At 41.2% G+C, this 25,128-nt stretch overlaps 1 protein-coding gene across 2 annotated transcripts; it reads right to left on the reverse strand.

Annotated features, from left to right (window-relative positions):
• Positions 1 to 686: 686 nt before the first annotated feature.
• Positions 687 to 24,496, reverse strand: sufu (suppressor of fused homolog (Drosophila)). Of its 2 annotated transcripts, XM_066693521.1 has the most exons (13): positions 24,128 to 24,496; positions 22,630 to 22,764; positions 17,515 to 17,651; positions 12,695 to 12,837; positions 12,438 to 12,523; positions 11,814 to 11,886; positions 11,357 to 11,513; positions 10,746 to 10,848; positions 8,880 to 8,918; positions 6,970 to 7,104; positions 4,637 to 4,775; positions 4,072 to 4,140; positions 687 to 3,275 (listed from the first exon to the last, which is right to left on the reverse strand). In XM_066693521.1, exons 1-13 carry the CDS (start codon positions 24,283 to 24,285, stop codon positions 3,186 to 3,188), a joined length of 1,464 nt encoding a protein of 487 aa, XP_066549618.1. In that variant the 5' UTR covers positions 24,286 to 24,496; the 3' UTR covers positions 687 to 3,185. The 2 variants fall into 2 exon arrangements, with proteins under 2 accessions (XP_066549618.1, XP_066549619.1); XM_066693522.1 differs by lacking the exon at positions 8,880 to 8,918.
• Positions 24,497 to 25,128: the final 632 nt, after the last annotated feature.

Below are 25,128 nucleotides of genomic sequence, written 5' to 3' on the forward strand. Positions count from 1 at the left end.
TATTGCATTGGGTTTTAAAGTCCATGCCTTTAAATTGCCAACTTTGAAACCCAAAAACCCACACTGTATTTTGCTGGTCTCCTTAACTCCAGAGTTTGGATCTTTGTTTCAGGGTCTGACTAGTGACTACTCACCTGCAGAGAGTCTATGAAAGATGGGACCGCATACAAAGGAACCCAAACATCAGAGGGCTGTCTTGATCTAAAAGATACACTTCAATGCAGTAGAAAAAATTCAAAAGCACCTATATTTTCAGTGCCACTTCCAAGTTAGAGTATTTCCAGGCTGCCTGCAGAAGGAATAGACAATGTAAAGTGAATTCAAACAAAGATAACCTTCAAGTAAAAAAAAACTGCTTGGTATGCAGTTGGGGAAAACAATCTAATCTCAAACATGCTCCAGCTAAATCATCTCTGGCCTCCATGCTATTCTTAAAAGTATCCCCTCCTTCCTTTCATCACAGTCTGTGAATTAAATAAAATATGTTAAGGGCAATTAACACCAAACAGCTGATTTAGTGGTGAACTCTTCAGAAGGGACTGGATGGAAAATGTACCATAGAAAAGTCCAGCAAACCTAATGTCCTTTTAGTTTATGATTTAAGCACTTAAAACACCTTTGCAACAGACAGGTAAAAACAGTAACCGTATGCTTCAGCAACCTCACAAAAAGACAAGTCAACCATGATCTGTAAATAGTTTTTAATGCATTTAGGATTACTGAAACAGGCATCTTAGTGAATCACCACAACAAAAATGAAAACAGCATTACAAAAGTCAATGTGCATAACAAATCTGCACTAAAATATACTGTAACTTTTTTCTTTATTAAACTACAATATTTAAAAACAAGAACACAGAGCTCGTCTACTGGAAAAAATAATCTCTGCAAATGGTCTCTCACTGCTGGCAAATAAGCAGGAGTCAATTTTTCCATCACTTTTTTCCATCACTCAGACAAGGATGGAATGCATTATCACTTGATCAGAAGTCAGGGAGACGAGTACAAATTGAGGGGTAAACAAACATCCCCTGAAAAACTCTAAAACAATAAGGCCTAAAACGTAGAGGGAGGACGAGAGAGGAATTTGGAAGTGAACAATCTGCCTGCAAACACGATCCGTACACTAACCAGGCAGCTATAACAGGCATCACAATGGAATAAAGGGTCTCAGTGTCCACCTGTTACAGACACCTGGGAGTCAATAGGAGGGCAGTGTGCCCATGGAGGTGCTGTAGATTAGAATCAGAAATTACAAAAAGGATTCCACAGCGCTTCCTAAATGGGACACAGTTACTGTATTGGAAATCAAGGGGGGGAAAAAAAAAAAAATCTGTTTCATAGTACATGAACTTTGAGAGTACTTTTGCCAAAGTAACCAAGAACCGGGAAAACCATTTGGATAGGACCAAGCTACTTCACTTTGGGTATAAAATGGCAGCTGTATAAAGAAGCAGTCAGGGCAGAACCGTAAGCGTTTTTACCCGTGTGTTCAAACTCTGAAAAAACTCTAGCAGGACGAGAACAGAAGCACTTTGCAACCAACCCGTGTGGTTTGACTTCTAATGAGGCTTGATTCCTTGCCAGCTTTCCTGGAACTACATGAGTTATTAGTTGGCATCCCAATGTAATAAAAGATTCCAGGAGCTCTACCATGTACATGGCTTAAGATTGCAAATCCATCCAGCGCCCAATCAGCAGCTGGCCCTGTCAGTGCCAATCAAGGCCAGTGATGGGAGATGGCTGTACACTTTGCATCCCAATTGTGGTTTCGGAGATGCTTCGGTTTCAAGTCATCCACCCTGGCCCTGACCGTTTCCACAGAGTTTGAGCAGTGTGTTGCTGAGGCAGCAGATCATGACTGGGATTATGCACAGGAAGCGGTGCTCCTCAGCGGGAACGCACCCTTTTTGAGCCTCGATTACCCTCTTCCTGGAGACACAGGCCAACATGAGAACAGGGGCAGTGCTAAACTGAATTAATGATTCTTATCTCAGGGTTCGGACTGGAAATTGGGAGGAATCTAATTTCCAAAAGGGCAAATTTACCTTCACACCTCACCATTCATCATTTACAACCGCCATCTGGAAACTGTTCAGTTTAAAGGCGTATGCTTTACAGACTCATCTGATTAAAGGGGAACAAGTCAGTTGGGATCTGCATCTAAAATCCAAAAGGTATGCATAATAACCTTCTTTTAGATGTGGTTTATACATGCTGGCAAAGACACTTCTGTTATTTTCTCATGCATCCATCAAGGTAGGCACTGAATAAGGGAACAGTTTGTCAGATCACATCAAGTAAAAAATATGTTTCTCAGAATTGGCTTCCACAGCCAGAAAACAAAAGACAGTATAACAAAGATGTCAGGTGTGAATCTGGTCCGAATAAAATACGTTACCTGCCAACTGAATACATCTTTGGCATGCTCGTAAACGTTGATTGGAAAAAAAAACCTAAACAATTGAAAGTGGTACAGAATGGCTTGGTTTGCTTCTCAGTCAGAATCTTGTGAAGAAAACACTGGTTAAATGTGCAACTTTGTTTGTTTGTATTTCCATAAATCTATTAGACCTAAGCAACTACTGCTGTTAGTATCACTTGTTATAAGGGCACAGTACACATGCCTCCCCCTAATTGTGTTGACACAGCAGCACGGCAGATGTGGCTCCTCTTCAGTCTGCTTAGAGCCCTGGTCTGGTCCCTTCCAATATTCAGCTCTGCAGCACCCTCTGCTACCCAGGGTTGTATACCAAGGTCAAGGCTTTCATGGGTTTTAAATGATCTCCATAGTACATCAAAAAAAGTCACTCTACAAACAGCCTGGCCAGCATACACACATTGAGAACCTTCTGCAGCTACACGAGAACACAGAACCTGCATTGGGCAAGACCAACAAGACTACCAGACCGAGTTCTGGATCTCTGGGACAGTGGAACCATCGTCTGAAGACCAAGAGGACTGTGGAGCAGGAAGGGGGACGGTAGCAGATGGGAGTGGGGAGAAATGGGCACCTCAATAGGACCTAGCCCCTCCCCAGCCACAGCTGGGACACAAACCCTTGAAGTGGCGTCGGTGGTGGTTTGTGAGGGTTTGGTCTCCGCTGGCTCGTACTCGTGTCAGATGCGCGTGAGCCTGGCTCAGCGTGGAGATGGGGGGGCGGGTCTGCAGCGCGCCCCGCTCTGCTACTGCAGAGGGTTGTCGAACACAGAGTCGGGCAGGATGGAGATCTTCAGCTTCTTCTCTGGCCAGCTGTACTCCTTAGGCAGTTTAGTCTTTGGAAAGGGCAATGGAATTAATTAATACAAATAAATACATATGCAGTCATTCTAAGAACAGGCACTGCTTAATAATGAATTGGGTTTATAAGAATCACTATCCACTGATATCTAGATTAGTTGTAGTGTGCATAAAGGGAAGAACATCCCATTGCTTCTGTTACTGTGATTTTCTGTGCATATACATTTATTCTGATTGAATGAATGGCTGCAGTTAGGCTGGTGTAAAGACAATTGGTTAACTATCAATGAATTGCTTGTAGGAAACAACCGCACTCCCCAAAACAAATAGAAGCAAAATCCAGCCTACATCAGGGAAAGTTAGTGATCCTCACTTCAACATAACAGGGAATGCTATGAATTTAGGGGGATGATAAAATGTTGCTAGTAAAAATACCCTGTACTGATAAATCTACAGTACACATCTTGTCTCAGCTTTCTAGTTCACAATAGCAAGTAGTGGAACATCTTAAGATTATACATAAAAAAAGATCTAATCATGATGCAAGAAAAATGACTACAGCATTTTAGGCCATGTGGAAAGAAACTAATTGGGAACATATTCCAAGGAGGTAATGATCCAGAAATGATGCACACCTTTCAGATGGAAACTGGTTTAAAATATCTGGAGTAAATGAAAATAAGCATGAATAAGCAAGTAAAGACAAACCTTAAGGTATTCTTATAAATATGCACAGGGCTGGATGTAAAATAACACAAAATTAAACCACAACAAAAAAGCTATACTATAGCCTTAAACAAAAAAATAAAAATAAAGGAAATAAAATCATACCTCCAGAAGAGCAGTCAGATCTTCGAGGTCATCAAGCATTCTTTCTACAAACTCTTCTGTCAGCAATATCTGCAGGAAACAAAAATCCAGAAACCCAGAGTTTAGACCATTATACTACATTAGACATTTTTTCTTCATATTCTTCAGTTTCTCTGCTATGAAACTGCTCATCAGAGTTTGTTATTATAGATCCTTCATCACACAAAGCGAGGCAGTGCCAGGAGAACGAGAGCGCCTGCTTTCATATCCCTTTGGTCTTCCGTCGTGGTTTCTTAAGCCGTGGCCTAACTTGGCAGGAGTGTGTCTTATGTAACCTTGGTTGCTGGGATTCTGTGCTGCCTGGGGTTTATGATGCATTTTTCTTCACGTGGGAGCTAGGTCTGCGCTGTTTATAGCTGTGCATGATCTACCTCGCAGATCTCAGCAGGAAATGACTCCCACGGACCCAGGAATGCACTACCGGTTTCAGCTGGGAGGGCGGAATAACTAATCTATCTTTATTGCAGATAATTATACTTTCATGGTTGAAATGGGCAGTAGAGGCCCCCCGTTCAGCCTTGTCTACCTGTAGCCAGGGCCCGTGGGCAGCATACGGGTGCTCCTCCGTGGCAAAGGCCCCCTCCACACCTGTCGATACAAACGTGATTGCAGTGTCGCCAGTAATACTTTTATATGTGAAATGCCTTCCGTGAAGCAGACGACCCCTACAGGAAAAAGAAAACATGAGGATTGATATTAAACATGCTTAAATATGATCCAAGATTCAAGTTTGTGTTTTCCCAAAGCTTATATACAATGTGCTATACGTACACAATATGAATAGGGTAACGTCAATATTTTTAAAAATCATCCACAGAAACTTAAACTTCCTTACCTTCAGAATTGCCTTATTTTTCTTTTACTCTCCACAACTTGTACAAAGTAAAACCTATTAACCTGTCACACACACACAAAAAAGAAAGAACCAATCTTGGACTTGCTGTTCCCCGAAACACAGTGGCGCCAGTCTCTATTCTGCACAAAGGACTCTCTGTGAGATCACCCAGGATTCAGTTTCCTTTTACACAAAAAGATGACAGGAAACGGTTCATCTTCAGGCATTCAGTGTCAGCTAGGCTTATTACCCACACCTGGGAGAGGGGAGTTAAGGAACTGATAAAATCACAGTTTTCTCCAATCTTATCCACTGTCAGTCGCTAATAGATTCCCCCAACCACCCCCCCACCATCTAAATTGGAATACAAGGGAAAATTGACTGTTCCTGTGATCCTGAATGTGGATTCATAAAACTGCTCAACTTATCCAGACAGTTTGATAGCCAACATTTTGATTGAATTCACAGTTTAGTCCTTTAATAACATTATTTTTACACCATGTCCATACTTATAATTTTGTGGTACAGGAGCCAGAACAGAAAGTTTAATTGTGAATTTCTGTCATTGGGATTAGTTTCATTTACAGTCCTTGGAGGGTGTTCTGGAAAGTGAATACTTAGGCTAATCATCTGTTACTGGCCTGTTCTTCTCACTTTTGGCCAAGATATTCTTATTTCCACGTATGTACGTACATATGTACACACACACACACACACACCTTCCGAAGAGCTGATTGGATTGTTAATTGGACAGTGGAGTTTGATGCAAAAACAGATGATCGTACAACAGAACAGGAAGGAAGATTAATGAAGCAGGCAAAATGACAAAGAAAAAGTCAGTCACTTAGGTCATGTGGGAGGTGTAGGCAGTCAACAGTGTATACAGTGTGTGAGAAGATGTGGCTCTTTTCGTGCTGCTTGTGTTGCGGTGTTGGAGATAAACAGTTGTGAGAGCAGCTGGTGGTAGTTAGCAGCTGCCGGTGTGTGAGCTGGCACCGAGGTAGCGGCACCTTGTGCGTCTTTTTTGCACTCTGCGATTAAAGCAAAGACTGTTGACAGACTGCAAATTGGTTTCAGTAGCGTTTGTTTTCTCCTTTTGTGGACATCGTCATATGGATACTGTGTGCAAGACATTTAAATCAGTGGCCTTAGAAAAACAAACAAAACATGGCTGGTAATGAGAAAATACTTCAGATTTGTTAAGTTTATTTCTCCTGTCATCTCCCTACAGTAGACAACAGGTAGATTTCTTCATGTCAATCCCATCTCCAATCTGTAAACAGCGTTAGCTTTACAAGGGTGGATCAGGATACTAAAGCTCAGTTTATAGCACAAAGGGAACACTGAAACTACCATATCAACATGAAATAGGAGAACTTCACAGGAATGTCAAGTGTTGGGAATGTATTCCATTTTCAAAAGAATCCGAATACTTGCTACTCTGATAAGTTGTACTATTTCAAATGTACAGATTTCCTCACCTCCTAAAACTATAGGAAATTTGTCAGTACAAGTTAAAATAAAAATGGAATCAAGGTGTGATTTAGTAGTTGTTTGAAATTATATTTCCCTATAAAACAGCATGAAGGCACCGCACCATCTAACAGAACTGTCAATCTTCGGGTTAGGTTTATGCCAGGGGTGTCACAATCACTGCCTGGAGGGTCGGTGTCCTGGCTTTCATTCCACTGAACAGCAATCCACTGGTTTAACCGTGTGATTAATTAAACCAATGTAAGCCTTCACTACAAGCCTCAAAAATGCTTTATAGAAACTGCTAGTTCAATGCATCTTTTATGTCATCAACTACACACGACCATAAATATTCAAACCACAGCTCTGGAGGACTGGATTGGGTTTAGTGAATGCAGGGTTTATGTATTGCGCCAACTTGAAACCAAAGGAAACGTTTTGACTGCAGCAAAGGAGCCCTGCAGAAGGCCAGAGGTGGCAACGTCGGACTAACACGTTTTTGGAGGCTGAAGAGAATCCCCGAGTGCATAGCTGTCGAGGATGCTGCTTACCTCAGGCACAGTGGGATGAGCGTCCCGGACTCCTGGTTAAACTTCAGATGCACGCTCTCCAGTTGCCGGGTGCGCACCAACTCGTGGGGAACGATGGCGGCCGAGCTCTCGCTCTCCAGGCTGTCCTTGCGACTCCTGCGAACGGGAGCACACAGGTTGACCAGGGCCTCCCCTTTGTGACACGGACACACGTCTATGGTTAAGAGGTTCCTACTGATCACAATGCCCGGCAAAACAACACAAAGCTGTGCAAAAAGAGATGATCACAGGCTTTTGGGAGGACTCACCCAGATGGGGACATTAACTCTGATTTACACTGGTAGAGAACATGTGTAGATCCAAGTCTGAAGCTGGCATGATCTTTATGCCTTTTGAAAATCTAGGCTCGTTTTATGTGAAAAGATCTGGAGAAGGGTTTCTGAACACAGAAACAGCCGGCTACACAGAACACAGCCTTTCACCTCTGAGAAATTACATCTGCAGAGCAGCACAGGGAAGACAATAAATATGAATAAATAATGAATCCAGGAGTCATCACAATCTCCAATGATGCAAAAAAAAAAAAAAAAAAACTATTAAAATATGCAACATACCCATACTTTCCACACTGAAGGTGTCATGTTTAAAGTGACAGGAATGATTTTTACAACCACAAATGAGAAATTCATAGCATCTCAGTAACAGGTCTGACAAGATTTTTTTTTAATTAATTGACACAGGAGATAACAGGCCTCTCCCCCTCTCCCCCTTGTTTTAAAAGAAAAAGAAAATCATAGCACCAGACATTACTGTTGATGACGGGGGGGTCACGAAGTCTGCATGTCAAAAGGATGAGTCTACTGCAGTAACACGTCATGTCTCCTTGCGTTTATTCTATGACAAAGGGAGGGGTACTATTTAATGTGTAAGCTATTGCTAACTTGGGGGATTTGAGAAAAACCTAACCGATCATAATGTTTTGCAGGTTTCACCTAAGAAATGTTAACTGGCCTTCCAGACTTCTCAGTTATAGAGACAATCTCCAACTCTCAGAGTGGCATATACATATTACAAAAAAATAAAAAATAAAAGACTACCTTTCCAGATATGAGCCTGGTGTGGCATTACCACTAATGCCTCCCACCTGCCATATGTACCTCCAGACACACCTGCTACTGGGCCAATATAAGACTGCTGTTCCAGTATCAGGTGTGCCTGGAAGTACAGATCTATTAGGGAGGGAGAGAGCTGAACAGTACTGTATTGAAAGCCTCTTGCCTGAGAGATAAGATAAGAGAATGTGGTGAATCTGTGTTTGGCACTTGACAAACTGTAGGTGCTGGGGATGCAGTCTCACCCTGTGCCCCGTGCCCAAATTAACACCAACAAACCAAACACTCAAAATGTGTGGCTCCATTACCGGCGAATACCATTTTTAAAAGACCATCATAATCCGTCAACTCGAGCAATCACGCCCCTGCTAAATCTGCTCTGGAGTGAACAAACAAAATACAGTTTACACCCCTATTAGCCCCCTGGACAACTTCCGTGAGGTCTCCAGTTAATGACTGACGAGAGTAGACTGACTGCTATATTAACTCTCCAATAAAAGGGAGGTCTAGGTGTAGCCTTGGAAACAAGGAATATAGACAAGGTGACTACAAAGTTGTTCTAGCACACAGTGGTTTTCACAATTTGTCGCCTACCTTGCTTGGATCACCCAACATTGTTGCTAACTGAAAGCTCTTTGAATATAAACACAACAACATTACCCGTAAAAATATAATCAGGGGTAATTTTGATACTACCACCCCCTTTTTTTAATCCATCTAATCCCAAAACAAAATGCTTAAATGAAATGCAAGGGGACGAACACAAAGCAACAGGCTTTCTAAGATATCACAGATTCTTTCTTCATGGTTTGTGCTTACCTTGCCGTCTGCTGGCTCTGCAAATGGCCCACTGATTGTCTATGGAGAAATTAGGGGGAGATTTGTACCAGAGCAAAATGATAAATATTTATATAAATGTAAGTACTGTCTATTACAAGTAACGACTGCCAACAGACATTTAAAGGTGGCTTTCTTCAATTACATTTTAACAAACTAGAAGAAAATCTTTGGACTCTCCTCAGTGCAATCTACATTCGACAGTTCATCATACTAAACAGTTCTTAACAACAGGTTGAATGGGTCTGGTTAAAGCCGATTTATCTATAGGGACACATAATTCATTACCATTTGGAAAAGCTCTGCCACTAAGACATTCTAGAAGTGAGTTACTACTGTGGCAGGAAGTCATAAAATTCCACAGTTCTGGGAAGAAAAGAAAAATACATACACACACATGATACACACATATATTCAGTCATTCAGTGCAGATTACATTTTGGGGTTTAAAATGGTTTTATCCCTCCCAGAGAAGCTTGTGTGAATCTTCACACTGCTGTGGAGCATTAAGGTCCAGCAGGGGGGGGTACAGAGCACTGTTGACCACAGAGGTCACACTATGGCCTACACTAGACAAGCCCCTCGTCCCACACCCTTCACTCTTATAGAAACCCTGTTTGCAACTCCAGTTGTTCACATTCCTGTCCTGCAATTCCCTTAAAGGTTACCGACACAACCAGTCCCCTGTGAGAGAGCAGCCTGGCTCCATGTCTCCCGTTAGTCAGATCAGTTCAGAGCAGACAAAACCTGGTGTATGATTGCTCAGTTTCATTACAAAAACGGTTGTCCTACGGCCTGAACCGTGAGTCCAGACTGAACCAACACCGACCACCCTCCCACCCACCCTTGTGCTGGACCTTCCAGATGTTAGGGGCCAAAAATCGAGCAAGCATGATGGAGACAAAAAAAAAAAGTTTCTGGATCCAGTGGAAGGGTCATTTTGGACAGAAAAGGCTTCATCCCTCTTCTAGTGGGGCAGCTGAGGAGCCCAGCTCAGCCCAGTCTTGTACAGCAGACCTAACACCCCCAGCACTGAGCACTGCAATTCAGAGAGAGTAGGGCCCAACATGCACTATGTGTTTGTCCTGAGAGGAATACATCTACCTAAATTCAGAAGACTGGGAAATTACAACAATGCAGAAGGGAAGGACATGAGTGGATTAGCTGTCAAAGACTGAACTCTGTGGGAAAGTTAAGATAAAGAAGTAGTTTTCTTTTCTTTTCTCCGCCTCAGAGAACAAAACCATGTAAATGTGTTACATGCATGATGCATGTTTCTAGGCAACTACTTAATGAAACTACAAAAGATCGAGGGCACTTTATATATGAAACGGCATATTTATAAGTGTGGAAGGGAGGAGGAGGGGGGGGGAGTGTATGCCATGGCAACCACACAAAAGTAAACCAAGGTCACCTACAAACAGCTCTCAGAGAATCAGAAGAATTTAATGAACACCAATCCTGAGAAACAATCTGCATCCCCCACAGACACTCAGAGGAGGGTCACAATAAAATGTGCTCTTGTGCAAGACTACAATACATTACTCCTTTCCCATTTAAAGACACACATCTCTCATGCAGGACAGGCAAGTTCAGTAATATAGCCATGATGTTGGCCCTCCAGCAATATGGTAGCACCGGCAGACAAAGGATGTAATTACTGCAGGGTGTAACTTTTCCAGGCAAGCATGGATACATTGAAGAGAGGCAGCTTCTTTACACAAACTACTCAGACAGGTTCAGGCAGTGAGTGAAACTTGTCATAAAACTCTAGTGCATATAGACACTGGGTATAGGGGAGAAAGAGGTAAACTTGGCTAAAGAATTTAAGAGCATGTGAAGACTTACTGGGGCCGGTCATGGTTTTGTCTCTGTCCGCTAATGGGAGGCAACACGGGCTTGCTGTTGATCTCCAGTCCCTTCCGGAGGGCCTCTCGGATCTGCTCGGTGTCTACAGACAAGCACACCAAAGAAGTCCATTGAAAAAAGTCCACTTCATCAAAACAAGGCTGTTATATCAGGAGTGGACCTACTAGTTGTTGATTGACATGTAGAGATGATGCATGCTACATTCCAATAATCAATACATGGCCTCTTATTGTAGAATTGAACCCTAGTTATTTTATAATCTGTAAACACATTTAACATGGACAAAACGGGAAGGTAATGCATCGTTGTTCATCAGCATAATGCACAAATCAGTGGGGAATGTGTTGTGACCATACGTCTCCCTCAGTATATAGGGAATAACCTTTGCAATTAAAATGCTGTATAGCTTTGATTATGTTCCTGCTTTTAAAAGATGTCCCATTATGCACAGGACTTGGCTGGAGAGGAACACCTTGTTCAGGTTTAAAAAAATCTGTTATGCACATCTGAAGCACATTTCCCAGTTTCCCCATAAAGTCGATCAATCCGCCTCAGTTTGTGCACCACAGTGTGCCCCGAGCGGTGCTCACCTTTGTCTGACAGGCGGCGCGGCTGGGAGCCGATGCAGATGCTCCGGCTGTCGTCCTCGTCTTCGGGGGGGCGGCTGAGGTCATCCCAGGCGCACTTGGCACTGACGCCACTCAGGTTGGAGCCGTCTGTCTCAATGCCCTTGTCCACTCTCTCCTGCTTCAAATCAGCAACCAAAACCAAGCAAAAATCACCACAGGCCCAGGCTGCATAATCTGGGCCAATACTTGCTGCACAATATTCAGCACATGTAAATACTTGAAAACCCTCAGCCTGGTCTAGGAGAATCCCTTAAAAAGTGCATTCTGGGACATGACCACCAGCAGGGGGGGGTATTGTGCTGTGATTAGGAAACGCATACAGAAAGACCGTTACTGAAATCAACTCTTGTATTCAGTTATCATCTCTTTCTTTATCAGTCCTGACTCGAATGTATTACGAAACTAAGAAAAGCCTTACTTGGAGGTGTGGGTCGATGTCAAAGATGGTCTCGCCTCTTCTCATGTCTGTGATCAGCCACGGGCCCCCCGCACTTCAGACAAAAGGGAGGAAGGAAAAGGAATTCTGTTGGTAATGGATTAGAAAACAGCAGCGACCAGGGCTTCACTGACAGATAAACATGGAAAACTAAAACAAACAACCCCCCGCCAAAAACAAAGAATAGCCTATTGTCTTAAAAACACACTGTAAAACTCCTCTATCTAAAGGCCACATTTTAATGCACTGAAGACACTGCTAAATAATTAAGAGAAAGCACACAATAAATGTAAGTATTAAACAATACAGCTCTGGAAAAAATTAAGAGACCACTGCAAAATTATCAGTTTCTCTGGTTTTACAATTTATAGGTATGCGTTTGGGTAAAATTAACATTTTTGTTTTATTCTATAAACTACTGACAACATATCTCCCAAATTCCAAATAAAAATATGAATGGAATGGCTGCCATACATGTAGAGATGCTGATTTAAGAAAAATTTGCAGTGCTCTCAATTTTTTCCAGAGCTGTATGCATCTAATCTTAAAATATTCAAACATAGAAGAAAGTACAGTACACCTGGGCAGGTATGCCAAAATACTCACACATGGACGCAGCGTAACAAGTCCAGGATGCCTTGGCCATTCCACTGCTGGGCAGCCTGCAGCTCTTCTGTACAAACCCCGACTATCTGGAGAGAGGGAAGCGGGAGGGTGGGGAGTGTAGTACAGTAGGAAAATGTTAAAAAGCGTCTCTGATAAAACATTTAGAAGTCAAAATACAATAGCTAATAAAGGAATGAGAACCTGAAAATGCCACATCCCCCCAAAAGAAGTTTCTTCCGTCACACTGCAAGGCTTACCTGTAGAAAAGTAACAAGGCCGAAGGGGGTCTGCACAGGCTGTAACTGGGGGTCTTCTGTTAGCAGCATGTGTTGGATTCGAGATTCACTGTTGTCTAAAGGACTGTGCCATGAAACATGGTCCCCACTGCAGAATGTGTTTTCTGCGAAAGAAGGAAAAAATAAAAACGATCACCTGAAAGCATCTGAAAATGAATAAACCGTTGAATGAATGCGATTTTATTTCTGACAGCTGACATTTTATATCTACAGCCCTGGAAGGACCAGGAAGGCCTATCCTTTCATAGAGTAACCCTGATATTCCAATATCTGATCCACTTTATACCAATTTCTAGGTTCCAGCCTAGTCCTCAGCTCCACTTAATAAAACCCTTCAAATATATGTAATTTTGAGGATGTAATAAATTACATATTTGCAGTTATTAAAAAATACTCTAGTACATCTGTAACTTTAGGAGGCTAGAACCAGTGGTGTAGTCAAGGGCAAACGCAGGAATATGCCTTATGTCAACGTAATTTGAAGGGAACTTTGCATATGCCCACATAACTTTGGAAGATTTTGCATATAACCTACTGTAATTCCTATAATGAATCTTGTTGTTTGTTCGCCACCCCACTCCCTGAATCGCCAGCACACCACCCCATGAATTGCCTGCCAGGTATTAGAGTATAACCACTATTTCAGTCACCACTACAGCACTGACTACAACAAAAACTGATTATAGGATTAATTAGACCTTTTTAATTGAATAGGGTACTCTAAAAGTGCACCGTTGTCTTCTGGCTTTGGCTGCAGCTGTGCTCTGTGGATCCGATCTGGCATTACCACTTCCCTGCTTCACAGCGGGATTTCCGGAGCAAAACATTGCACTCCTGATACTAGCACTTGCCCTTCTGACAGAAATGGAAAACTTTAAACCGAGGGCTGGATGATTTTCTTTATCCATTTCTATGAAGAATCTGCAAGCAGAAACAATCTCAAAAATTGGTCTAGAGCCATTCATGCTTAGATAAAAGCATCGTTACCGATTCCTCAAACTTCCATTCCACTTTAAATTTCAAAACGTATACAATATCCTGGGAGAAACAATTCTGTAGGCATATTTTACATCTGGGGAAATGTCATCTGCATTTTCAAACATTACATTGTTCAGTCCCATGGTTAAATAGCAGTTAACAAAGACAACATAAGAACAAAACTATCCTGCTTTAAGCAAAAAAACAAAATAAACATTCTTTTTAACTGAGGATTTAAGTGTTCGGCGAAGACACAAAACCGTGCAGCAGTCCTGAAAGCAGAAACCGAAGACTACAAAGAAGCCATTCTTAGGAGGCATCTCGGCGCCAAGACCTACTAAACATCAACTGCTAACTCAATTCTATGTGGCCCTGCCTGGCTGAGCCAGGTCCTACTGAGAAACTCCGCCTTGCCTTGGCCTGGCTCTTTCACATGCTAATGTCACAGCAGGAAGCCCACCTGTTTGCGTCACTGTGGGCCCAGCCAGTCTCCCATTCTTACCAGCGCTATCACTCAGCCTGCCCACACTGAGCACAGGCAGCCCGAGAGATTACAGGATTAAATGCTCTGTTAATAGACTCTTTAACAATCAAGCAAGCTCATGAGTAACAATGGTAGCTCTGGTCTGCAGTAGATTACAGTTTGCTTGCCATTGTATTCAATGCCCGTAAACCCATTTGGAGTTGCTTTATTTGGGTGCTTTTTGATGAAGATTTCATAAGAAGGAAATTATATTCATACACTGATGTCATACTGCAAGCACTGTAGGTACAGAGACAACACCACTGTTCGCCACACTTAAATTTCAAATCAAGCATACAGGGTAGTATCTGGCAAGCTCCCCCTCTGCTAGAGGGTGTGGGTGTTACCAATATGAGCCAGTGAGGACACCTTGCTTTAAATTCACCCGACACCGGCCCAATGACTCACCTCCCCAAATCTTTGCAGTCATAAACATTCTTTTAAGTGAAGAATAACCTCCTGGAAATAATCCTCATTAATTAACACACCCAGGAGAAGAAGCATTAGGGATGCCACTGGCACAGAGATTGGACAAGTCACAGCTTGCTGAGAGAGATGCCTTTAAGAGTAGCAGGTCAGATTAGCCAGCCCAGTGAACATCATCTGGCAAAATGGGAGTAAAAATATAACCAGTCTTAAAATGTTTAACTTTTAGACTTTGCAGGAACCTGCTTTGCAAACCACACCATAAGCAACAAAGTATTGGGCTCTGATGGTCTCTGGGACAGTTTTAACCCCGTTTTAACTTGAAAGTTTCATTACTTGCTCCTGAATGATCTACATTTTTGTTTTTTTAGTGTTTACTTTGTTTCCAAGCAACCAAGTAAATGAGAGCAGCAGGCCCCCCATACAGGAAAGCTGAGGGAACTGATAAAGAACCGACAGCAAGTAAGGGGGGCTTAACACTTTGTACCACTAGACCGCAAGTCCTGAGAAGGTAAACCATGCTATTTGCAAAGGAACTATCAAATGACCATTATCAGGAAGCCTTTATTACATGATTACTGACCCCATTAGTTAATATTTGGATGGGGGGATCATTTTAGCTGTGGTCCTGGTTTAGGCATGTACAATCATAGATCAGAATGGCTATTTATTGCATTCATATGAACCACCAGCATGAGGCTATAAAATAAAACGAATGGGTCCATGTTGTTTTTCTACTTTCCAGACGCCCATTTCCAGTAGCACACAGGAATGTAAGCTGTGGAACTGCCTTCGTATGGTTGTGTGAAAGCTATGCATGTCTTTCTGACCAGGGGGGAGGGAGAAAGAGAAAAAGAAGCATGGATTAACACTGAATTTAAGGTGGTGAGGGACAGTGAAGCGGGGGAAAGGAGGAGGCGTGTTGTAACTGTAGGAGCTGGCAGGGGAATGCATCTGCCAGGGCCCGGTGTTTCAGTCGAGCCGAGAGCACAGAGGCTCCTGCAGTAATCTGTGCTGAGAACTGCAGCCCACCCAGGTGCAAATTGACCCCAGCTGGAGTGAAGTAAGCTGGAGAATAGCCTGCAGCCCCTCTCTCTAATGTATACATTAGAGGCAGCTCTGGGGTTCACAAGACCTAGCAAATTGAAAACATGAAAAGGACCAGGTTTTTGCAGTCTGACGGGTAAAAAATAAAAATATTCTCTTGCCGTCATAACAGACTAGAGAAGAAAAAGAAAATCCAATGAGAAAGGCTTTTCTGATCAGTGTTAAAGCAAAGGAAAATAAGTTAGAAATCAGAAGGTTTACACCTCCTCCTCCCAGTCAGGGAAAAGAGAGAGAGAGAGACACACACACACCTCTTAGTAAGCCAGCTCCCTCTATTGTGAGGCAACAGCAGATCATGCTATAATTGCACTGAAAATTCTTTGCCTTTAATTGTTAACCTGACATTTCCTTGCAGCCCCCAAGCTACTTCTGGAAACATTAACTTGACTTTGTTGACACTGTCTGCCGAAATACCGTACTCAGCTTACAAATGTGCCATTGATGTCATGGAGCGATTGCAAAGATGCCCCCCAGTTGTTGCTATATACAGATCAGTTTAAATTGACAGTTTTGAAACAGTGCACAATTACTTACATATAAAGGAGGAGGGCAAAAAAAAAAAAAAAAAACTCAAACCACAAATAAATCATTACAATATTCTCCCTGGGACGTTTTTATGGCTTAAAAGTACGTAGTCCAGAGTTATAAGTGTTTTGTGTTTCTGTACGTCTTAGTGTTTTTTAAAGCTACAGACTTCAAACAGCCGCACAGAAATGCTATATTCACTTAAAACGAAGTTTCAGCAGACAGATATTTTGGCAGTCTTTTTGCCGAAAGCTGATGGGAAGTCTCTTTTAACAGATTATCTACTGTACTGCCAAGATGCTAATGGTTTCTTGATAAGTATTTTGGGCGCTGGAAAACGCTCCATTGGGTATTCATTCTGTGCTTTTCTTTTCTGTTGCTTTCTGATCTGCAGAACAATGTTCTCTATTTAATGCTATTTTAAGTCAGAGTTTTGAACATCAAACTCTTTCACGCTATCCCATTGTAGGATCTTCCTTTAACTTTCTTTTTTCATTAACAATACAGTATTCAACCATCTATTTATATTACTTCTAGTGAAGAAACTTACTGTAAACAACTCCTTCAGTGGCTCTATGGGCTGGGGTTTTCACACTCAGTGCTGAAGGATACCCTGCTAGTCAATGGGGATTATTTTGGCTGACTGGTCAGACAATGGCCCAGCTGTGGAGCCTTTATTCTCTCTGACGTGAGGTGTGGTGTGGGCCACTGGATGAGGATGGCTGCGGGGCTGGGAATGAACACTAATGTTTGGCAGATGCATCAAGCTCCTCCAGGAGAAAGCTCTTCCATGGCTTTGGCAACAGTTATCTATGGAATATCAGGCCCCAGCTCCAATTATCCATCAGAGCCTACGTGAATTCCATTCCGGAACTAGTGTTGCAATTGATAAAAAGCAGAATGACAGCGGTAGAAATGTGCAGGTTGAATTCAGATGGAATTGCAACTGGACAAAAAGCAATTGACCCCAATAAGGAGAGTATAAAACAGAGCATCACAAAAGTACCACGTCCCCAGAGATATTTCTCAATAAGCCTACTGTTTGGCCTTTCCTACACAGATCCCCACACATCATGCCGAGGACACAAACAGGCTGATCTGACACAGAATGCGAACTGCATGAAAACTGCTACAGCCCATTCAGATCTTGCCAGAGCTGCAAATCGTTGTAGGTTAGGGATTCTTGCCAAAGCTGCTTATTTGGGTGTGTGCTTCAGCGTACCTGACTGGAAGACGTATCTGGCAAGTCCCTGCATGAGCTCGGCAGGCCAGGTGGGTGGTGCGGTCTCTCCAGCTTCCCTCTTCAGCCTGAATGTCAGCTCAAATCCAAACCCACTGGGACCATCTTGGCCTGTAAATCTAATCAAAAACAAGGGTCACAAACCAGGTTCACGATCTTGCAATCCCATTTTAAAACACAAGCTATAAAGGAAGACCTCCCTGAGGCTAACCCTTGCTCTGTTTTCAGTTAAGAGTTTATTAAAACAACGATCTTGCAATGAAAACATTTCACATTTCAAAATGAAAGTCACTCCAATAAAATGATGAATTAGCAGGAACATAGCTCAGTGCTGTAAATATCAGTGTGCTTTATTTTCAGTGGAGGAAAGCAGGGTCTAAAATGTGGAGATGTGTATACTTGAAGCACCAGTGTCTGATCAGGTGCTTATGTACAATTAAAAATATATATATATATTATAAACCGAAAATACATGAGAATTAAGTGTTGCAAGACTCATTTAAAACACTACATAGAGAGGTAGAAGAACTAAATTGTAGAACGGCTTTTAGAATATAGATTTTTTTTGTTCCTTTGGGGTTTTAAAGACCACAGATTAACTGCAAATGTAACACAAGCAATAAAGATCTTCAGAGCTGGGCTGCTGCTGAATCAGCTATTGCCTGCATTCAAAACCATCATTCAAACTGCATAATTAACTAAGATTACCGAATGCGCAGAGGCTCCCCCTATTAAAGGCAACATTCAGCATTATGCAGATACACCACCACACAGGAGGTTTAGCAAATCAGACATTAAAGAGCAGTCCTGTAAGCGTCGACTCCATCAAAATTCAGGACAAGGCTCATACTGGTGGTTTTAATATTGATTAACTAGGTCCTTATGTCCTGAAACACATTTGTATTGATTTGTGAGAGCAGTATACTGTTCCAGGATTGAAATAGCTCAGCCTGCTGAACTATCTTCATCATCCAGTGCATTTTCAAAAGGGAAAATGACATTCAATATTCAGAGAGAATTACAGTATAGTAGAAATCTATATACACAGGATTAGCAGTCAAGTGACCGAGCGATTTGTGAACTCCATTTTGCCAGTAAAAATTGCTGGTCACAATCAAAGCTTTCAAGAGCATAAGTAAGTAGGAGTGCAATGATGACATTTTCAGTATGTCTGGAGTTCGCATTTATTGCCACAGAACATACCAGACACTTCAGTCAACAAGAATTTCAAAGATTTCAACAGAAAGTCACAAATAATTTAAAAAATGCCAGAAATATATAAATGTATACACACACATACTCTACCTTTAAATTGAATGTTTACGATTGTTTATTCAATTTTAAAAAGTGTTCAACATTTTTGTAAAATATCTAATTTGCTTTGAATTTTCATGTATGTTTCTGGTAGTAAATGTGTGGTTTTAGTTCTGCTTTTTTGTTTTGTGCAGTTTTGATAGAAGGAAAATAAAATACGGGTCCTAAAGCCCACTATTTACTCTCATGTGGTTTGAACCAGATTTCAGTATTGACAAACATGGTGTAGTGAGGAAGTGTATACATTCTGCAAGCTAAACATTGTCCCATATACACAAGTTACAGGTGCATTAGTGGAAAATACTTTAAACTGTCCAATCGATCAGTTATTTAAAGAAACAGGTGTTAAGCACCATCAGATCATTGTCAGATACTGTGACAAATTAATTGATGAACAAGGGAACATGTACATTGACTGTCATGGTCACCACTCTACATCTATATCTGCTCATTCAGACTGTAAACTTGAACAAAACATCTTAACTCCCAGATTACAGATCTCATTGTAGACCAGATATTATGTAGGTAGAAATCTGTAGGTGAAAAATCATCATTACAAAACACACCCCAGAAGCACAGTGGAAGTAATGAGAGTCATGGACCGTTCCAGTTACGACATCATGATCCACACTAAAGCAATGCAATGAACTCTTGCGGCAAATTCATTGTTATACATTTACCTTTGTTGTCACAACTGGCAATGTGTACTTAGACTTTGTTACAGTAATTTTTAAAACAAAACTGAATTGCTCAACACATTCACACAATCACTTTGCATTATTTATTTACAGTACAGGGACCCAGACGTTTCCTCTATAAATGGCAAAGTTGTCCATATTCAAACAGACTAGTTTAAATGTCTTTTAATTGGTTAATAAGGATGAGAAGGAAGGGTCAAACCAGATTGTTTTCATTTCAATGAATCACCTCTTACACATAATATACATGCCTATATCTTACATTAGCATATCGACAAACACAGCTATGCCATTTATACCGAGAACAGACTGTAAAATATACACCCCACCAATTATACTACAGACTATACAAAACAATAAAATAAAATATAATGTTCTGAGATTTTGGGAGGAAACTAAATCTGCTAAACTAAAAGAAATTCAATGGAATAGCTGCTTGGCTTTTGCATAAGGCCTCCTCGTATCAAAGCACAGAACTGTGCGAAGGACAAGACGCTCCTTTTTGGTGTCTGCCTGACAAGAATGAGAAAAATGCTTCCCCTTCTCCAAAGGCTCCGATTTCCATTAGCTTCTCGAAACAGCCCACTCCCGCCCAAGAGAACCACACACGAAGCCCAGCTAGAATCCCTTCAATAACAAACACCGACAAGTCCGGTTTTCAAATGATCATATGGCTGGCACAACAACAGCAGTCTATAAGAGAGCCACTGTTTTTAAGTTCTTTTTCCGTTCAACGACAGGCAGTCTGGCACAGACACGGCACTAAAGAAACCCAGAAGGTGGGAGTGTAACTGCGACTATACAGAATCACAAAGCAGGGATATCAGGTTTGAAACAGAGCCGCTGGGTTGCATTTCCAATGAGAACAAGAACAGTCCACTGGAAAAAAAAAAAAAAAAAAGGCTAAAACTAACTCATGTTCTCGTTAGACACATTCCCAATACAAAACCTCACAACCCAGTTTTAAAAAGGGATGATTTTGAGAGAAGAGCAAGATTTACTAGCTGTCACTCAGAAGATTGAAAATGGATTAATATTAACAGCAGGTAAAAATTACAGCTTTAATCAGATTGTGATTAGATGACAGTTTCCGTTTGCAGGTTTTCATCACTTCAGACAAATAGCATTTCAACAACACTCCTCCCTTCTCTTTTTCTTCACTAGAGACTTAAAAGGCAAGTCCTTGTCCTCTACTTGGCACTGAAGTGCAGAGAAGAAAATTAAACATCTATAAAGTAGCAAAATTCATAGCTAGTTGAGGGTGTATAGCCAGCATTGCTTTCCTACTATATATACATACAAATAAATCATGGCACAGATTCAATTCCACTCTTGTATCAATGTATTTGTTCGTTCATTTCTTGCATTATTGATTGACAGTGTGCTGCAGATAAAAGTTATGCAACATCATCTCTGAAATGTTTAATGTGCCACAATGGCGTTCTGCAGTTTGCTCCAGGTTCGATGTCTGAATGGACACCATCACTATTGCTTTGCTGAGTGGTACCGCTTTTCAAGGAGAGGTGGAGTTATATTAAGAAGACAAAATAGGAGTCGCTGTAGGCAGAAGAAGCTTTACAGTTTGACGTGTGAATGTGATCAGTTGTGTGGGGAGTGATCTTTGTATTGTTGGCCTTACTAAATCACAGTTTCTTTTCTTGCAGCTTACTGCCCCGTTTCCACTGTACACGTCCAGGTGCTGCATGGACAGGCTGAGGTGCTCCTAAGTCTGGACAGTGGAAACAGGGAAATTTAAGTCTGAATTTAGAAAAGCACTAGCTGTAGAAGACACACCCATGGCATGTGTTTACGTCTAATGAGGCTTCAGACAAATGTTTGTGGCATTTTCCTTTTTCACGTCACCAGAGAGAACTCTAGAGTGTGATGCTTTGCTAAAAGGGGGCCATTGTGCCTTTAGTGTCTCTGCTTAGTAGGTGGCCTGAACACCACTATCAGCTTCACATTCATTAGCAGTTCTTCTGACCACCTTGATACAGACAGTGGAAACTTGGTCAGAGTCAGAGAGGGCTGAACAATGGTGGGACAGGGCCTGCTACAGGGGAGGTCTGCCACCAACAAAGCTGCCCCAGGACACTGCTGACTAAACACCTTTATCTTAGCGGAGGCTGATACCACAGAGCCAAGCCCGTATTTCCTGCCCTGTTGCAACTCATGTTATGATCCTCTAGAAACAAAAATATTAAAAACCCTACTGGGATAGTATTGCAGATTTAAAATGGTTTCCCCACCTTCAATTAAACATTTGAAACCAGTGGTGTGTAACCATGGAGGACCACAGCGTCTTCTAGTTATTATTCCAACAGGAGTACCTAAATTAATGATTTACTCAGTAAAGCTTATTCAAGATATTCACGTTAATGCAGAGATCTTAAAATATGCCGCTGACTCAAGATACAGAACCCACAAACATTCACAGAGAAAAGACCACCAATTAAGTCGTCGAGAGTTGTGCTGGAACAAAAACTTGGAACCAGTTTTGACACACCTTCTCAAAGATATTCAGCATTCAGGAGATGCATTCATTCCTATTTTCTTAACATCTGTTTCACCACCATACAATGTTAGCCTGCTGGCACTTAAGCATCTCTGCTCTTCAGTGTTGGTCAACTCTTGTCATTAGGAACTAGCAGTTTTCATTACATCTGAGCTCTAAAATCTTTAAAGATTTACTTAACAGATCAAAGTAAACATTTTTCAGGGGATGTCAGAAAAATTAAGATAAAAAGCAATGCATTTTGCCTGGAACTGGAGCTAGGAACATTTTGCCTGCTCTGTGCTCCAAGTTTTTATTTTAATTTTTAGCAATAATTGTAATGCTGAAAGCCTCAAATGAGACGTGAATGTTGGAAGCAAATTTACTGATTTGCGGAATTTGACTAGTCTGCATTTTTATGAATTTTATCCCAAAGATTGTCCGTTTCTTCATTTTCTGATACAATTCTCCTGGAATTTGAAAATGTAAGATTACAAAATATTACTTTAATTTTATGTTTGACCATATATACGTTTGATTGACTCATGATGGACATTATCATACAGGACATAAATAATAATTTTCACTTACTCATGCACTCTGGTGTCTCCATAGAGATCGCTGAGCCCAAAGCTAATGTAGTGCCAATGCTCCTGCACGTTCTGCGCCGGACAGCCCACATTCCTGTACATGCTAATGTAATCTAGTGGATCTGGTCCTCCCAACCTGTGTGAAGGAATATCAATGGATTACTCTAAAGGCAGACTGTGGTAATAATGATGCCTGTATGACAATAACAACATGAATGTTTAAACAATCAATTAAGAGTCTGTATTCATGAATGACTCATTTTAAATGTATTTAGTAGAATTCATATTTTGAAATTCAGTGTTCGATTATCTGGGTGAAGGGAAAATCCTGAGAGAGAAAAAGTAGAGGACACATATTGGATAGTATTCTGGCAGATTAGTTTATCTATACAGACAATATATGCATCATTATAATATAGGGTTTATCTGAAACACACCAAGGAAATAATTTAAATGCCTAAAAGGCAGGGGGGTCTCTAGCAGACATTTGAGTGTTTAATACTGTCACTTAGTAAATAGTGATCTTAAGGTATTCCATCATCTTGAAGGCTAAAGAAACTTTGCTGAAGTGCAATCATGCATAGTCCCTTTTCAGTACCTCAAATAAAACTTTGGACAAGTTATTCGACTGCAGATTAGGACCTAAACAAAACCTATAAGATCAACAGTTGATTGGGTCATGGATGGCAGCAAACTACCCGGATACTCTGACTGGAAAGCACCTCAATATAGCCTTGACATATTTTTGGGGACCAAGGGAGTGTTGTCTCTTAATATTAGTCACAAAACATATCAAAGAGAATAACTGCATCTCTCAGGGTACAACACACAGCACATCAAAATACATCGAAGTAGATCTGTAACAAGAAACTACCAGTTTTAAGATAAATAAACGTGAATCAATAATGCCCTTCTGTCCTACCATTAAACATCACCGTTTTAACACCATCTAAGTTCAATTACACAAATTACTTTGTATTAAACTCGAACAGTTTCCTGAAGACATCCTGAGGTTTTCCCTCAAAAGGCTCGTTTCAATGACCAATACACACTTTTCTGCCAACATGTTAAGTTTGCATTATCGGCAATGCAAGGGCATGATTTTGTCAATAACAGTAAACTACATTATCCAACATAATCGTGCACAATGGGGAAAAGGAGATGAATCAGCGAGTCAACTTTTTCCCTGACATGAAATGTAGCACGGCCAGAAAGACTGCAACATTTCCCCAGCATCACCTATGAAACCGTTATGTGTAACCAGCTTTACAAATACTGTAACAATGTAACCAATGTTGATTACTCAAAACCAGACTTATTTGTAGACTAAACATTTGCAATGTATTTATTTTTAAATTAAACTTAACACTCAACTTATCACTCAACACCCATAACAATTGTCCAAAAACACTCCAAATGAAAGTCTGTTTTTTATAAGACACAAAGCTCACATTTTATTATTGCTTTTCTCGGCGTTTACTGCTGAAGCTTGCACTCACCAGTATTTAACGATAGCAGTGACCTGCAGCGGATTGGGCTGCTCGGGATACAGCCGTCTGCATTCCCCATAAATTGCTTGCAGACCCGGGGGAAACAGCGACGCCAGTCCCTGGGCTCCGGCTCCGGCGCCGCCGCCGCTAGGCCGCAGATCATCCATCTCTCTCACCGAGCGCCAGTTAGAATGGAAGAATAAATCACAGGGGAAAAAAGTAATTCCGTATTTTTACGTCGAAAGCGTAAAAGCTAATTCCGCTGCCCCTCCACTTCCGAAATACTATTGTTTATATTTTATACAGTGTTGTTTGACTACAAGTACAAATGAACCTCCCGTTTTCTCCCGAAGAGAAGCTTGTTGCTTCTCCTGAAAACGCGAAGGCACTTTTGAGTGGCATGTCGTCTATCCAATCAGCGCCAGAACTGGGATGCCCAGCGTGCGAATACCAGACGCTGGTTGGATGAGCTGCTTGCCCATCCGTGTGTAGGCGGGGTTACTGCATGTTTGGGAGCTGGGATTCCTTCTGCGCTGTACTTGGGATTGGAGGTTGGCGAGGAGAGCCTGCGGGAGTCCGTGATTGGAAACCGGGGTGTTTTTAAAGCAGCATCTGGCTCCACTTACTGGACACTGGAGAGATGTCGCAAGTGCAGTATGTATATATCTTTAATATATATATATATATATATATATATATATATATATATATATATATATATATATATATATATATATAAACATATCCTTCAAATATATATCAATGTGTTTCATTATATAACATAATTTGCTCAAATCTTAAAATACAGTGTTAATTCAACCGTCACGTTTATTTACCTTTGAGACAGTTTTACGCTGATGAATAAACATGTTTGTTCGTTTATTTTTGTCACAGTATTATTCCCGCGGTACACTTAAACTAAAATTGGCAAGCTATATACCGTAACTTGATTTTTTTCCTGAATAAAAGAGCTCCCATGTGAATGTAATGAATACACTACCTCTATTAAA

The sequence above is a fragment of the Amia ocellicauda genome, chromosome 20 (assembly GCF_036373705.1).
Source record: "Amia ocellicauda isolate fAmiCal2 chromosome 20, fAmiCal2.hap1, whole genome shotgun sequence".
Taxonomy (NCBI): domain Eukaryota; kingdom Metazoa; phylum Chordata; class Actinopteri; order Amiiformes; family Amiidae; genus Amia; species Amia ocellicauda.

Excerpts from the sequence above, each read along its gene's own strand:
- sufu (XM_066693521.1), bottom strand. The coding sequence starts at position 24,285 with ATGGATGATCTGCGGCCTAGCGGCGGCGGCGCCGGAGCCGGAGCCCAG. Across the intron at positions 12,524-12,694 it reads GCCTTGTTACTTTTCTACAG|ATAGTCGGGGTTTGTACAGA; the intron begins GTAAGCCTTGCA and ends CCCTCTCTCCAG. Across the intron at positions 8,919-10,745 it reads CAAAACCATGACCGGCCCCA|ACAATCAGTGGGCCATTTGC; the intron begins GTAAGTCTTCAC and ends ATTTCTCCATAG.